Raw genomic sequence first — 17,064 nt, 5'->3', positions numbered from 1 at the left:
TGTGCCACCAACTTCTGGAATCTGGCCGACTGACAGGGGGCTGTGCTGGATTCATAGGTGTTGCCGCCAGAGCAAAACAGTAGCCACAGATGAACCACCATTTGGGGCAACAGAGCTGGGACAAAGAGTACAAAGGGTTCCTCCAATTCCAAATTCCTTGATGTTTGAAAACTTCTACACCACCTGGACAGCAGCACTGAACATAGATTCCCAGACAGCCTTTCGCAGAAGTCAGATATTTTATTGCTATGCATCAGCAACCTATTAAGGGAAAGAGCTCCAACTCGCTTCTCAGCTTTCAAGTCAAGCATTGTGATCCAACTTATTGTCACATTCTCTGTTTTAGTTTCTCAGCTGCATCCTTATCAGCAATTCCTTATCAAGGAATTAGGCATGGTCCACCTGTCATTCAGCAACAAGGGGCCGACTTGAATCTAACTTTATAACCTCGGTACAAGATTGTGACCCAGTGGTTGAGGGGTCACCAGGATTGGTAAATCCCTTTACCTAAATCACAGCTCTCCAAAATAACTTCGACTCGCCCCCCCCCCCTCTCTGCTACTTGTAGGCCTAGCTAGTATTGCAACACAAAACGTTACATAAAATATACGTTTTCAGTTAAGTGTTTCAGCCCATTAAGAGTACTCACCTATTTTAGTCTTTAATCCATGACCAGTAAGGAAGAAGCCTAGAAGTACGGCCATGCAACCAAAGTCATTGTTTTGCCTGGCACAGGTTTATGTCCATTATTAGTGCCTAATACCGGTCTGTAACAACACCAATCACTTTTTTTCCAGAATGTCATCACAATCCATAATTGCTGTGAACCTGATAAAGATGGCCTAAAAGGGACTTTGAAGCATGACAGATCACAAAGTCATACTGAAATTCCAGGGCATGTGAAGGAACCTCCAACACAACAGTCTGAAACTCTCCAGATATTTTGGATTATGACTCCCATAATACCCCAAAACTAACTATGCTGGTTAGGGTTATTTGAATTTCTGGATGTGTGTACTAAAAACTCACAACGGGTTGCAGATCCATGCTCCAGCAGATCAGCTTTAGAAAGTGTGATTGTATCCTGACATACTTTTGAAGAACATGCAACACTAAGAAAATATTTGAGATTTCCAAGACCTCATTCATAACCTCTGTACAGTGAGGCATTCTGCATGTAAAAGTCTGAGCAAAAATAGTACAGTGACAGCAGAGCAGTTTCCAGTTATAGGTGGAGGTTGAGCTGGGCAAGCAACAATGTACCCACTACTGTATTACTAGACGTGTAAGATGACAGTAGGTTCTAAGCAGTTTTCCATCAATCCACAAGGTTGTGTCAAATTGCCATAAATAGGGTAATAGAACTTAGTTTTCAATTGTACAGCTCTATAAAGCATCGATTGGAAATAAAAATATGAATTTTTCAGGAAATTGATTATAAAAATGCAACTTAATACCAACAATGACAAATGAGCTACAATATGAATTTTAATATTTGTGAAACTTGAAAATATTCAATATTTACAATTAACAAAAAAAGTGAAAGCACAAAGGTACATGAACACATTTTTACTGCATTTAGCTCTATGAAAAGCAGGTTTCATAAATAAACACTATGCAGAGCTGTTACCCAGTCTCCCAATACCGCAAAAACGGCATTTTCAAAGAAAACAATGTTAACAATATTTACAATGGAAGACCAAGCCAGAGAATTCAGCTCAACTTTGAAACTGATCTGTGACACAAGAATAGCAAAATGTAATGAACAGTATCAACCATTTCTTTTAATTTCAAAGGACAAAACCTGTCCAATATCAAATTAAGGTTACAGGACACAACTTTGCGCCATCATTGGCTATTCCAGACTACAGAGAGTAAACCTGCAGGACGAGAATAGAACTGGCGCTATGTTTGACATATTTTGAAATATTGTTCCAGCACAATACTGAAGAAATTAGCACCCATTGTAAACTACAAATAGAAAGATTGCATATGTAGTATGCCATACCTGCCAAGCTTCCCCACAACTAAGGTTACCCACTGCTCAGCATTTCATTCGATTAGATTGATACCATTAGATCAGTGCTATGTATTGTACAATGGGCAACCATGGGACCATGCTAATGATCAATTCAAAGATGGCACATCTCAAATGTTCCCCTATAAGAAATAAAAACGCTTTATGAAGACTGTTCCACCTTTATATTAATGAAAACAAATATTAAAATGGTTTTTAAAAAAAAATAGTGAACTGCATTCTACGGTCAGCAGGGGCAGCTACTCTAAATGAATGCTTGTACCATATTACAAAAAGGGTCATGTGCTTTTTAACTGTGGGAAGTGGGGCTGGGCGGGGAGTGCAGGGAGATCGCTCTCCACACAGGGACTTGAACTACAAGAGCAAGTCTAAGTTGGCTCTGCCTTCAGATATTCCCTAGGGAGGATAGTTACCCTCCATGGCTGAAGCGGGAGACAAATTACACTTGGAAAACACTGGTGAAATTGAAGATCCTTTAGCACCCAGCTCTACAGCAGTCGCTATGCACCATCCTTTTTTTAGGGCAGTGGAAACGCCTCGACTAGGTGAGATGAATCTGGATTAGGTCATTCTACTCCACTGATCAGTACAAACTAGTTTCGCTCCTCTCAAAAAGAGGCTGCAGGACACTGGCTTAACATCCTCGTAATTCCTCCAGCAGCCAGAGAAATTGTACCGTGGGTTACAGAATAATGTTCCCTATAACGCAGCACCACAAAGATCCTAATCTATAGAGTGGACCCAAATCACGTTACAGAGCTCATATGAGGGAGAAGGTCCCCTACTTAACACGAATATTGGGGCACTATGGAGACTGTATGCAGCTAGGAAAGAGGAGAACCGTACCAATGCGCGATCGTTTAGGGGTCGTGTTGAACACTTTACATTGGTAGTTTTTTTTTTTTTAAACAGCATTTTAACTGTTAAAGAGTAGGCCATCATACACAGAAAATAAAAGCTCAATGGTGGTTCGTAAGTATCGTAGCCCATGCGAGCACGTCGAATATGCAATGTAGACAAATATCAGCAGCATGGTATGCATACATCCAAACTGGGATTTCTGCATACCAGAGTCGAAACGTACTTATTCAGTGTCTTTTTAGACTATACAAAATGTCACCTATAGTGTTTAAAAACCACTGCAGTGATTAAATAAAGTTAATTAGATCCATAAGCCACAGCAGAGCCACTGCTCTGCACAAACTGACGAAATATTTAACAAATAAAATGTTAAGCCCAACATGGTCTTAAAAAAAAAAAAAGAAAAACTTCGTGTGCCATTAAAAGTAACCCAACAGTGACGCTCTTATAATGCAGGCATTTCACATACTTTTAAGTTTATGAAATTGAGGGAATGAAGAAAAATATTGATGTTAGCAGACCGACTTAATTCTTGTGGTCCTACCGTACGTACTTTAATCCAGTTTTGCACATGATATACAGATAGTTCTGTTTAATACCATACGTTCAAACTTTTTTCCATAAATATAGAAGCGTTGAGGTAAAAAAACCTTGTATTAATATATTAGCAAAAATAAAATCCAAAAGAAAAACAAAAAACATTTATCATGTCAGATGGCAGATGGCACTGACTGTAGCATTTTTAAGTTAAAATACGATGACTGACTGAACTCCCAAAATATTGTTTTCACTTTACATGTTCAACGAGCACTTATTTATTTTCGTACCAGAAACCATATATTAAACAATGTACCATCAATTACAATCTGAGAATATACATGTTTCTTCTTAGTCACACTAAAGAAGAAACTCCTCTTGGGCATTCTCGTCTACATTGGCATGACAATTCCATCACCAAAACATTTCAATAGTTATTAGTTCCAAAGTGTTGCGGTCAAGCGGGCTACCCACGCTGATCTACGGGGAAATTAAATTATTGAGTGTTCATGTGAAAATATGTTTGCTGCCAAGGTGGTTTTGCACGTCTGTTTCAAAGACACCAAGGTTCCATAGTTCCAGCAGACAACTGGGACAAGTCCTCCAAAAATGACATCCACAGCAATGCAGTTAGTCTCCTAAAGAAAAAAAAAAAGAAAAACAGTGTCAATGATAATTTTGCACAGCACAAAAATGCTTCTGAAAATATTAACAGTACAAACAATGTCAAAAGAAAGTGCTTGCGTTGTTCACATGTAGATGTCCTGCAGAAATTCCAAAAGGACAAACATCTACATAATTTGGTCATTATTTTACACGACTAGAGGATCCAGGTGACAAATGACATGCCCTAAACCACTGTAGTATATATAGCACACAAACTTACAATCCATTTTAAGTATAAAACTGTATAGTTTATTTCCCAAGAGTAATGGAGGGTCTATAACTCCAAACGAGGGGCCTCATTGAAAACAATAACAAGTGAGCTAAGAAAAACAAACACTGGCAAAGGTTTTTGTAATACAGTATGATCCTCGGACACCTGGAGTAGGTTCCATCAGTTACTTTATTCCAAGTACATTAAGTTGCTACAAGATGACAGTCTGAACCACTGACTCCCATCCCCCAGGAAGGAGCTCTTCAACTGATTCTGGAACCTTCACTCCAGGCATTCCTTCACACACCTGCACTTGTGCGATCTCAAAGTCACCAGGCCTAGTAAGATTGTTGTTTTTGTCCTCCCTCCATTTCCCCTCCCTTGCCTCGCGCCTTGAAACACTTTGTTTAGGCGTGTTATAAATGCCATATCATATCAAAACATTCTGACACCAACATGCTCTCTTGCATCACCAAGCACCTGCATTCACACCCAGCACTAACAGTTTTGTAAAGGTTTGGTCTAATATTTTCCAAAGCATCCACAGGGGCAAACTAGCAACGTTCAACAAATCTCCCCCAAACAGTTCCACTTGCTACAAAAGGACAGCCACAACAGAGCTTACAGTAGGATTCACTCTACACCACAGAGCAGACGGTCATCAGGGGTGCTCCAATGCATAAGAGTTTAGGTAGAGGGCTAAAGCTCCCAAGCCAGACCCTAAAAAGGACTAATTACAAAAACGCCAATAAACATTTGAATTGAAGTCAAGCAAAATGGGCCTCTGAACTTGGCATGTTTAAACTAAACCGAGTAACAAAATCTCTACAATGCAGTCAGTAAATCATCCAAAAAAGTGAGGTTCACCTTGGAGGACCTTAGCATGTCCCACTGAGGACAACGCAGTTTGGCGTGTAGAGTGCTGGAGGAGTGGGGCAGGGGTTGCATAGCTAGCCATTTGGGTGCTGTAGGGGAGGGGAGCGTGGTCAGCTAGGCGTCCAACACATTTCTACAACATCGCATAGCCATTTGTGGGGATGGGGTTTGACGAGAACAGACTATGCAGAAGAAAAAAAAAACGCGAACTTCACTAACACAGGAACACAAATGGTACTTTGCTACATGCATACAGAATAATCCAATTTACATTTGCGGACCATAGTGTGCAGAAAGAATGGGGGAGGGGCAATTGGAAGGGTTTCAAGAGAGAAGCACAAGGGCAATCAGGCGTAGGGTAAGAATAAATCAGAAATTATGAATTTATTGGGGGTGGGGAACGGGCAGGAGCAGCATCATTTCACTACATACTATTATCAAACAGCTAGATACGATTTCTCCGGCACAGCCATCAAAGGGCTATGTGTGTACTGCCATTACCATGAATTGCTACCATGGGCTCAGCTGTCAGCGTTTAAAAAAAATATGGCAGGTATTAGCATATGTAGACTTTCAAAGCAGCAAGCAGACTTTCAAAATCTTTAGCCGGACTAATGTGCTACAAAACAAAGAATAATGAACCATTTTACTACCTTGTCTAAATGTAGATGGTCAATGACCAACAATCTTAAATTTAAGGTAGTTGCATTTAAGACAACGTTCCTCAAGTTCCCGAACAGAGCAATTATCACAGTATTAGCAAGAAAATCCATCAAGAAGGATTTGCAATACTGAAAACCCAATAATACTGAACAAGCAGGGAACAATCTATATTGATCCCAGACCAAAGATTAGTCAGAATAACGAGCCAAGTACAGGATTGCAATAATGTTTAACTGGTAGGAGGAGATTAGCAGTAGTTACGGTTTGCAATATCGTTAATGAAATTTAACGATTAGCCACAAGCCCTCCTTGAAAAGCCCAATTTTTACAACTCTGCACACTAACCAACAAACCACTCCCACAAACATTACAAACCAATCCTACTACACATTCACCCAACAGGCAAAGCAACACCATCGAGTCAAATCCCCAAACATACAACTCCAAATGTACTAGACAACTGCCACACCTGGTATGCCAGTTGGCAGCATAGCCCCATATACCAACAAAAACAATGCATGTTTTGTATGGCATTAGTTACATTTTCTTACAGTCAGAAAAGAAAAAGGATCACCCACAAGCCCTGGACCACTAAAAAGCAGAGCTGCTACAGTCCACTGTGTTCTACAGAGGGGCACAGATGCACAATTTGATGCAATATTTAATGTATAATGGACTTTTCCCATAAAGGAGCTTTGTGACCGATCTTTAGTTGAAAAGGACCCTTTATTCTACTGGGAACCAGCGTAGTCTCCTCTCCTAAGTAAAGGTGATATGGTCCCTTTTGATCTGTTGCGGAAACAGTCATGGCAGCTGCATTTTGTATTAACAGAAGATGGTATATGGTATGTTTCATAGCTCCCACCGAGTGAGTCACAATAAATCTAGTTTTGCCCTATGATCGAGCAATAGGGTCTCAAGTTGACACTGCAGGAAGTGATAGTAATTAGCAACACTCATATGGAATGGATGTGTCCATGATGGGCAACAATCCCATACCTAGTACTAGTGTTTACTTTTAGTTGTTGGGAGATCTCTACAATGATAAACTCAGAATTTATAAATTATAGCTTTGCAATATAAATTATAGACTGTATACATGGATACCAACAGGAACATTTTGGTTCAGAGCATGCCACAGTTAATCATGGGAGTCTTCCACTTGACCCAAGACATGGCATGTGCTCAAGGTGCTGGATTCGCCACCTCCAGCTATGTAGAAAACAATCGGCATAGCTCAGGAAAACCACTCGCAGCTTATTTAAAAAGTGACTGGAGGTGGCTTCATGCAAAACCTGGGCCCTGCAATACTGCACTGGTAACCATTTCTGGTGATGATTTACAAATTCCAATGTTCACTTTGGAACATAATTTTCTAGGAAAGAGTCAACCCAATTGAATGCACCCGATATCGTCAAAACTCTGAAGCAATATGGTGTGGTCAAGGGTGTCGAAGGTATGCTGCTGATCAAGATATTGTTTGCACCCGACAATTATATATAGGAGATTCCCTGATGTCTAAAGGGACACCTTAGACCCCTCTATTTGGGTGAACTATTGCCAGTCTTTAGACTTATGGTTTTCATCTTGTGGTAGTATTGCAAGCCCCCAGGAGCAGGAACTCCTCATCTTCCCGTGTGCTGCTGGAGCAGCGCTCACATCAACTGATTAGTCGCCGCGTGAGGTAAGACTTGTGCTTATTAGCGGAACCCGATCCTCACCATGCTCTACTCTCCGTCCCTCATCTCAGCCGATATAAAATACAGTTGATCAATACCATCGAGAAATCGCCGACACGACGAGCATTTCTACAGTGGAACAGAATCTTTGTTATATCACAAACCGCAAGGTTTGCATCTGCTAAAATGGCCGCTGCCAGAAAATAGCACCTCCAGGGCTGTGTTGATGCCCGGTGCAGCTGATTGGCCTGCCTACAACCCTTAACCAATCAGAGCCGACCAGCAGGCGCAAGCCGGCCCGCAGTTAAGGCACAATAATAAGGCACCCCCCTGACTGAGCCAGACCGAGACGCTGTGCGCCTCGGCCAGGACCCCTACACCAACCGCCTTCGGCTCACCTGTGGCACCTATTACACGAAGAACATGCTCCATCCCCTCCGGCCCGGTAAGCACCCCTACCCACAACGAACCTTTGCTCAGTGCGTGCAACATACCTTTGAACTGTAAATGTCTCTTGGATTACCTCTCTCAGCGTCCGCCAAGCCGCCCAACCTTTAACATTGAAATGCAGCAACACACAACCGCCCTCAAATAATTACTACCGCTAACGAAGACCTCCGCCCCAATAGCTCAGCCTGCATCTCTATCAGGACCATGCCCAGATTTTCACGCATGTGCTCACTTTGTATTGTATCTGCCGTTACCTTTATTTACCTAGTGCCTCAATAGGTTGTACTGTACACCCGCCCTAAACCATATTGTATTGTACCCAATCGCTCCGTTTTACAAATGTCTTTTCTTTACTGCACCCGCGTATCTTGCCTTCTATTCGAACGCACCATTACTAGTGCATGACCTATCCATACTGCACCAGCTCAAACTGCACTATATGTAAACGCACCATTACTAAGTGCCCTGCTCTATTCAATTTGCACCTGCCCCAATTACTTTGTATCTGCCAGCCTCACTACTAGTGACGTGCTAACTTCTTCTGGCACCGGTCCATACTATACTGCACCAGATTGCTTTGTTTGACTGCAATATTACCATGTGCCCCACGTAAAACTGCATTGCATACGCCTAAATTCTACTATTCCATGCAACTAGCACCATGCCCAGACCATATTACACCAGCCTGCCCTATTAGTGCCCTGCTCACACTGCCCTTTACCTGCGGTGGCCAGTTTCAAGCCTAGCACTACATCTAAACACACATCTCTGCCTTTCACGCCTATTCAGCCACTAGTATCCGAGCTATGATGAATACCCCGCGGAGAGAACCGGTCACCATGGCAGATATCCTACCTTCATTCCTCACAACACCCACCAAATTCCTTCCTGCCTTTCAGTCCAACCCACCTCTAGAGACTAAACACCCAGCCACTGCCACACATCTCCCCTGCTGAATGGATCACCAGTTTTGCCTCCCCGTCTACTCCTCTGATCACATGCCCTCTGGGCTCTCGCTTCCTCGATAATATGATGTCACAAACCGCCTCTGTCCCACAGAACCCGCACACCACTAACCCTAGCCACCTACTCAGGAAAAATCAAAACAAGGAATAACATGGCACCCACCAATCTTCAATGTGGTCCGATTAATGCCAGATCCCTCCCAGCACATGTCACCAATCTTGACCTTCACATCTTAGCAGTCAAGGAGGCCTGGCTCCATGAAGCTGGTTGTCCTGCCCTTTCGCTAGTCCTCCCACAAGGACACTCCATCTATAGGCAAGATAGATACACAACCAAAGGTGGGGGGCAAGGGGGAGTAGCCCTCATAATCAAAGACTTCCTAGCGGTTAGAGAAACCCCTTCTAACCTCAGGAAGAACATTGATTCTCCTCGCAGTTAAGATCTCCATCTCCCCCAACACCACTGTCACCATCCACTTAGCCTACCGACCACTAGGTCATATAGCGGACTTCCATGATAACCTCATCCATCTCCTAGGTGAAAAACTAAACAGTTCTCTTATGTGATTTCAATCTGGGACTTAATGAGCAGAATAGACCTTCCAAAGCCCTGGCCCAAGCGCTACAGGAGCACGGTTTCCTCCCAAAAATCCTCACATCTACCATTGCAAACGGTGCACCCTTGATTGTCTGGTAGACCCCAACTGTGACTTAGACGTCAGCTCAACACCCCTACACCTTGGTCTGACCATCTTATACACTTCTTCATACAGACCGTCACCAGCTGCCTATGAGTCCATCCCATTCTTGCTCAGAATCTTGGACAAGGTGGCATACAATCAAATCCAGCTATTCCTTGAAGAAAACGATTTTAGGCAAAAGGCAGTTTGGCTTCCGCCCAGGCAATGGGACAGAACCTGCCCTACTGATCTCAAAATCCAACTGAGCGACATTATGGACAAAGGCAAACCAGCATTATTACTTCTAGATCGGTCGGCTTCCTTGGAGCTCGTCAACCAAGATACTCAAAGAAACAAATAAACGCAGCCCACTTCTCCCCACAAGCCACAGCTTGTTTTGCGTCCTTCCTCAAAGGAAGGCTCATGAGAGTATTCTCTGACTTTGCGTGTGCTTCTCCCACAGAGTATATGTACTGCACCTACCCTGTAGAACATCTTCCCCCTCCCTCTTTTCAATGACTCGGATCGGCGTGACAGCCTACATAAACTATGCCGACGACACACAAGTCTTACTCCCCCTAACCAATATCTATACAGCCATCCAATCATGGATGGCAGCCAATGGCCTCTGTCTCAATGGAGATAAAACAGAGATCCCCGAGGTAGGCACTAAAGAAGCTATCCCCCCAATATAGCACCTTCAAGATCGACAATACCACTATTACTGCTTCTTCAGCAGTAAAAACCCTAGGAGTGTACCTTGACTCCTTGACTATGACACGCCAGGTCAGTGCCATAGCCTCCAACGCTGCCCTCACCACAAAGATAATCAATGCGGTCAAGCATTCCTGTCAACAACAAAACGACCATCAATTGCCAGAGCCACAGTCGGAACCAACCAGGACTACTGTAATGCACTTGGCACATCTGCCAAAAACCTCAAGCTCCAAGTGACACAAAATAATGCCCTTAGAGCAGCATTGAGTATTCCCAAAAGGGAACACATCTCCCAGGCAAGGAAAGACGCACACTGTCTACCGATTAGAGAACGCATTCCCTTTAAAACCATGGCCATTACACACAAGTGCCTGTCACATAACAACCCTCCCTACCTTTCGGAGAGGCTCACCCTCAACCCCTCATCCAGACCCACTAGAACACATCTCTCTAACAAAATCTATGTCCACTCATTCAAAAGGACAGCAAAAGCAGGAGGCTCCAGCTTTCAACACCTAGCCCCCAAAAGCTGAAATGCCCTCCCCACTGCACTTAGAAATGAAAAATCATATACCGTCTTCCGCAAATTGCTGAAAACAAAAAATTGTTCAATTAATCATGTCATTTCTATTTAACCGCCAACACTCTCATTGGCCCGTTATGCTGTTGGCCTGTTATGCTGTTCCTCTGTAACCAAAGAACACGCACCTCTTCTGTCTATACTGTCTGCATTGTTGATCCACATATCCAAGTGTGAATAAGCAAACATTTCTTTAACAGCGCCACGATGGCCCAGGGCCGCTGTGTGCGCTATATAAATTCAAATAAATAATAGTCACAACTTTATCCAGGAACTTTAGTAGAACGGGCACACTGGCTATTGTGCGATAGTTTGCACGTATTGCTGGATATGAGATTTAAGTGCAGTAACGCAAGTCTGCTAGAACACTGATGTGACTTGTGTGGCTAAATGAGATGCTAATCCACAAAGACTATGCCCAGGTAATCTGTGTCGGTCCAATGTGTAGTTTGTGGGATTCAGGCATTTATATAGGTGATGTGCGCAAAGCCAAAGTAGTCCTAGTCTGCCAAGGAGAGCCATTCATGCTATGGGTAATGAAGATATTCTTTGATCAAGGTTTCTCTTTCTCGAATACAGGTTTAACGTTATCCATTAAGATTGGATTTGGTTACACCAACTGGCCAGTGGGCAAAAAGTAGGCGTTACTAGATTTTACCAGTCCTAGGTCAAAAGGCCTTTTTCTTTTTTCTGAACGGAAAAAAACGATTTAAGACCGCACTGAGACCGCTGTGACCGCACTGAGCAGTCTTTCTAAGTCAAACTGTCAGGTCCCTGCCGCACACAAGTGCGCCCAGGGACTGACAGGCTCGGTGTGCCCCAGCAGACTCGTCGCAGCAGTAACAAGTATGTTTGAAAACCTACCCTCCACAAAACACTTCCGATCACAGGTGCATGGGAGCTTAATAAAAGGGGGAGGACGACAGGATGACATTTTAGTCTACTGGATAAATTTCCCTCTTTAGAACAAAAAGGTCTGGGTTCCAATTGGGCTTTTAGACTAAGTTGGGTGATCTTAAGGGAACCATTTTATCTCCCTGCTCTTCCGTTTGTGAGGATGTTCTAAAAAAGGGCTACACTGAAATGACAAGGTTATAATCCGGTCCTTCAGGTCAGAATGTAGATCGAATGTTGTGGCTAAATCATGGGGGCTGCAATGTCCAGCAAGTCGGTACCAATCGCTTTCTACCTAAACTAAAAGCACACTATTATACATCCTTGTTTATTAAAATTATGCAGCTTTAGGCTTCCAATAATTATTAAGGAGCATGCATGCAGTGGCCCATCATTGGGTAAACGTTTTATTTTTTAGGTCTCTTGATATGTCATTCGTAAACAAGGGATAAACGATTTTAAGGCAACTAATGCAACCATTTCTACCACTTTTCCGAAATTGTGTTATTTTGTGCAGATTATTTCCCCATCTGGTTCAGTTCTCTTATCCGATAAACGTGGAACAGTTTCAAAGTAAACTGACCACCAGTAGAAAGTGCCACAGGGAAAAATGTTCAAGGAGGCAAAAGAGAAGAACATTTGGAGAAATTAAAAGTTTGTTACTTTAGGCTGCAAATATCTGGGTATGCGCTGGTTTAACTTGTACTAACCACCACTCCATGCCCTTAGGTCATCCTTTTCTTATGTAAAGTCAGGGGTGTTCAGTGCACATTAGTAGGTAACCATAACCGCTTGCAATTTTCAAGTGGTTCAGTGGCTATCGCCCACTTTTACCATCTGTCATTGTAGAAATGTGGGGCAGAGAGGGACTGCGTAAATCCAGTCTAATTTTGCTCACTCTAGGTCTGTGCTCTCGAATCGTGCAATAATGGACGACTAGCATAAAATCATTCTGATTGGCAAGGTTGGTGCATACATGCCAACTTACTCCCACAATAAGTCGGTTATGGCCATAATAAGCAACCTTTGTTCAGCAACATGCCAGGAAGGGATGGCAGGTTAAGACACCAGGAAAAGGTGGTGGGCAGGCATAGCCGGAAGCAGCTTTCTAAGGCCCAGTTTTTCAAACGTATACCTAGGTGCTGCCTCATGGCCAGATAAAAGGTATATGCCTAGACCAGTCGTGTATGTCTATGCAATGTCATCATGACCAGAGGCAAGGCATAAAATTCTCAGGAACTGCAACAATGGACAAATATATTGGTAGGATTAGGTCCGTTACTCTTAAAAGGTAGCAAGTACAGTCATATGCCCTGGTGCACTCTAATATTGCAGGTATTCACATCCCTGGTAAATGTTACTCCCACCAGTCAGCACCCATCAAAGCCATCTACACGCACACTTGACAAATTGACCCACGTGCCCTCAAAAATAAACTGATGCAAGCAAATACATACCGGCACACGTGTAGGCAGACATTCATCTACGCCAGGGGTTTGTAACCTTTGCTCTCCAGGTTTTTTGGACTACAAAATCAAATCACTACCAGTAGCCAGAATAGTCAATAGTGAGGAATCATGGGAATCCCATTCCAAGCCGCAGGTTGCAGAACCCCCGATTTCCACAGAGTAGGGCATGCTGCACCAGAGACCTGCTGGCATCAGCTAGCTCATGCTGAGAGAAGCTGCTTAAGTTGAAAGATTCACCAGGTCAATCTGGTAGTGGACAATGGAGGGCAGGAGAGGATAGTGCCGAAGGGAAGGCCTAGGCCATTGTCCCAGGTTCCTCCCTTCTCTTGCAATGCTTCAGACTCCCGAGGGGCCCAATTAACTTTGGCAACAGGGGTATGTGGGAAGAAGAAAGAGGTCATCTGTGTGGCAGTTTGTGAACTGTAAGGGCTACCTGTGAAACGCAATCCCCCTACCCACAATCAAATGCTTCTCACAACTGGTTCCATGCGTCACTAGCTTAGCCAAAATAGCTGTCGGGCACTGAAACTATTCAAACCTATGTAGACAGTGCTCTCTTAAATAATAAGGGCTAATTTCTGGTATCTGCTCTACTGGATTCTACAAAAAAATTAGCAGACATGGATATTAAAAAAAAAAGTCTTATATGCATGAATGGGAAAATATTAAAATTGGAGACCATGGCAAACAAAGGACAAACAAAATACTAGAGTGGACACTTGGGAGTCTATTCCCTCCCCTTGAGACAAGGCATCAATCTGTGGCTATCATCTGCTATGAAGAGTTACATGTGCATGGACAGGATGCCCAATTTCGAGTAGTAAATTACTAACCAGGCAGAAAAGTTGCTCGTCACTCTGAAAGGTAGAAGTGGCCGGTTGCTGCCGCTCTTAACACCATTTCCGCCCTCCTGATGTCCCAGTGCCGCAGAGACATTACAAGTCCCGGCCGCCCAGGATATCAGGCGATGGAAAGTGCAAGTCCCCATTCCCATGGAGTCCCCTAGGACTCTATGGGATTGGGGACACAGAGGCACCGGCACTGTGGCCAACTGTGCCAGTGCATCCGTGTCAGCTCCGCCTACCGGGGCAGTTGCCCCCAGCAGGTTAGAACTGCTGGTTGCGATACAGCCCAGGAAAGCATGGTTAGAGTATGGCAGTCCAGAAATAAGCGTGCAGTTGCACTGTACCGGAACCCTTATATCTGGACCGCCACACTTGGAATGAGGCCCAATGTGTAAACATGGTGACGTTTCACACAAGTGCCAGCAATTAGTTAATGTCTCCATTACAAGCATAAGCACCTTTTTGAGACCGTTCGTGGCCCATCAGCCCATCTGGATAGAAGACAGTCAAAAGTAGTCTGTAGGTGCCCCGATTTCCTCTGCCTTGCATACTGCAAACACAATGAAGGTTTGTGTAACACAATGAATGTGTTGACTTTGCTCCCTCTGTTCTGGATCTTTTCTTGTGGCATTCCTTGTTTAGGCCTACTTTACTTCGTTCCTCTAGGCAGTGATTTCTTTGGCTTTCATATTGCGACACTGTATGGTTCCACTGCCAATTGCTGGTTCAATAGGCAAGTGATCAAAACAACCGTCTGTCAGGCTACCTGGCTGTTCAAATACAATTCCAGGGGTGTAAATACTAAATCCAGTTAGTCCAGATAATCACCAGCACACTGTTAAAAGCAAGACAAAATGATGACAGGGATTTTATGTTATGTGCTTGCTTATAACGCGCTGGTAGCCCGCAGGCATCAGGGCGCGGGAAACCAAGAAAGAACTAAACACGTAATTCAACTCATTAAGATAGATAGATAGATATCCTAGACAAAGGAACAACATAGCTCATTGAAACAATGAGGTTTTTAGTAATTTCCTGAAACTCTGGTAATTTGCTTCAAGCCCCAATGCCATCGGCAGCTTGTTCCAGAGGTCTACTGCTTTCGCCGGGAAGGATTTACCTTGCCTAGATGCGGGCTTAGCACCAGGGGTGTTCAAGGTACCCCTTTTGGCTGATCTTAGACATCTTCCGGGGGCATAGAATGAGATGTTTTTTTAAAATAGCTGGGGGCCTTTCCATATAGGCATCTATGGATTATTATCATGGCCTTAAACTTGACTCTCTCCTCCACTCAACCAATGCAGTGCTCTTCTCCCTGTTGACACATGTTCGCTATTCTTTATATTCTTGACTATGCAAACTGTCATTTTGTATGACTTGGCACTTTTGAATTTTCCTTTTTGTAGCTCCTAACAAGAGAGCGTTGCCATAGTCAAGTCGCGACAGGATGATGGCCCTGGCGATAGTAGCAGCATTAACTTCATTGATGAAGGTTCTTATTGCTCTCAGGAGACGTAAATAGTAGGCATTGTTTTTCTGCAGGTAGCCTACCTGTACCTCCGAGGCCACCGATGCTTCCACCATCATCCCGAGAGTTTTGACATGCGGCATCACTGGGATATTTGCGTCCTTGATGGTGAAGGACTTCTATTAATTCCCTAATTTGCATCTGGCCTGTCGCGTGCCGAAAATCAGCAGCTCCGTTTTAGTATTGTTTAAACACATCCAATGATGTTGCATCCAGTGGTCTATGATGTTATAAACATCTGAGATTTTTGCACTGTCAGTAATGTAATCACCCGTAAGTTCAAAAATAAGTTGCGTATCATCGGCGTAATTCGTAAAGAATACGCCAATGTGTTCAAGGAGTTCGCAGAGCCTTCTCAAATATAAGTTGAGCAGGAGGTGACAAACTGGCACCCTGCGGGACTCCATAAAAGATGGGAGCGGCCTTGGAGAAATTGTCACCCCAGTGTATTCTAGCACTCCGATCTTTAAGAAAGGATGATAACCAAGCCAACGCCTTAGGAGAACAACTTGCAATGTTGGCCAGTGCCTCCTGAAGGAGCTGGTGATCCACCAAATCAAAGGCAGTGTTTAAGTCGAGAAGCATGAGAATACCCGTTTTGCCTTCATCTCTCAAACCCAGCATATGCGACTGGAGGTCCAGCATAGCGGATTCGGTGCTGTGGGATGCCCGGAAACCTGATTGTTGATTGTGCAACAGCTTCAAGTCTTCCACATGTTTTTGCAATTGGTTTGTGGCAATTTTATCTAGCACCTTCAATACGAAGTTCGAATTAGTGTTGGGCCGTAAATTCCCAGGATCTTTAGGGTCCAGCCCTGCTTTTTTAACTAGTGGGGTAATAGTTACCTCCTTAATGTCCTTGGGCACCACGCCTTCGCTGAAAGATGCATTTGTTAAGACCGGTGAGAAGAGTGCTTTGTGCTCCAAAATAATTTATAATTTTGGTTGGCAGAATATTCTCTGCACACGATGTCGGTTTCATCTTGTCTAGGACCTTACATAAATCGTCCTCCGATATGGGTAGGAACTTAAAACTCTTTGCTTCCACGTTTGTGGCTGCAACATGGGTAGCAGGTCCGTCGCCCTCTGTTCTGGCTGTGATAATATTGTTTCTGGCCTTCTGGATCTTGTTAGCAAAGGCTTCTTGCACCTTGTCACAGTCTTCACTGGTAAGTGTATGTGGTGGTGTGCTACCAGCGCTCGCAAGTCACTCACCCCATTTAGATTAGATGTGCATGGCCAAACAAAACAAGGATCACATTATCAAAACATATTGGTCTCAAAGCTTTACAACTACATGTTTTTTCTGCGTGAAACAGCTATGAAAGATATTACAACCTGTCAATAGAAATCAAAAGTAATGATGGGTTAAAAAATAAATAAATTAAAAAGCTTTCTACCTGAA

General features: G+C 43.5%; 1 protein-coding gene across 1 annotated transcript in view; it reads right to left on the bottom strand.

Annotated features, from left to right (window-relative positions):
* Positions 1-1,470: 1,470 nt before the first annotated feature.
* IRS4 (insulin receptor substrate 4) overlaps positions 1,471-17,064 on the bottom strand; it is a 60,922-nt gene continuing 45,328 nt past the window's right edge. Inside the window, exon 2 of the mRNA XM_069612626.1 lies at positions 1,471-4,074. Within this exon, the coding sequence (XP_069468727.1) occupies positions 4,067-4,074 (8 nt within the window). The 3' untranslated portion in view covers positions 1,471-4,066. The remainder of the gene's footprint in view (positions 4,075-17,064) is intronic.

This window comes from Ambystoma mexicanum, chromosome 5p (assembly GCF_040938575.1).
Source record: "Ambystoma mexicanum isolate Mex_15411 chromosome 5p, UKY_AmexF1_1, whole genome shotgun sequence".
Classification (NCBI taxonomy): domain Eukaryota; kingdom Metazoa; phylum Chordata; class Amphibia; order Caudata; family Ambystomatidae; genus Ambystoma; species Ambystoma mexicanum.
Note: the sequence above shows the minus strand (reverse complement) of the source record. Positions and strands in the feature narration are given on the sequence as shown.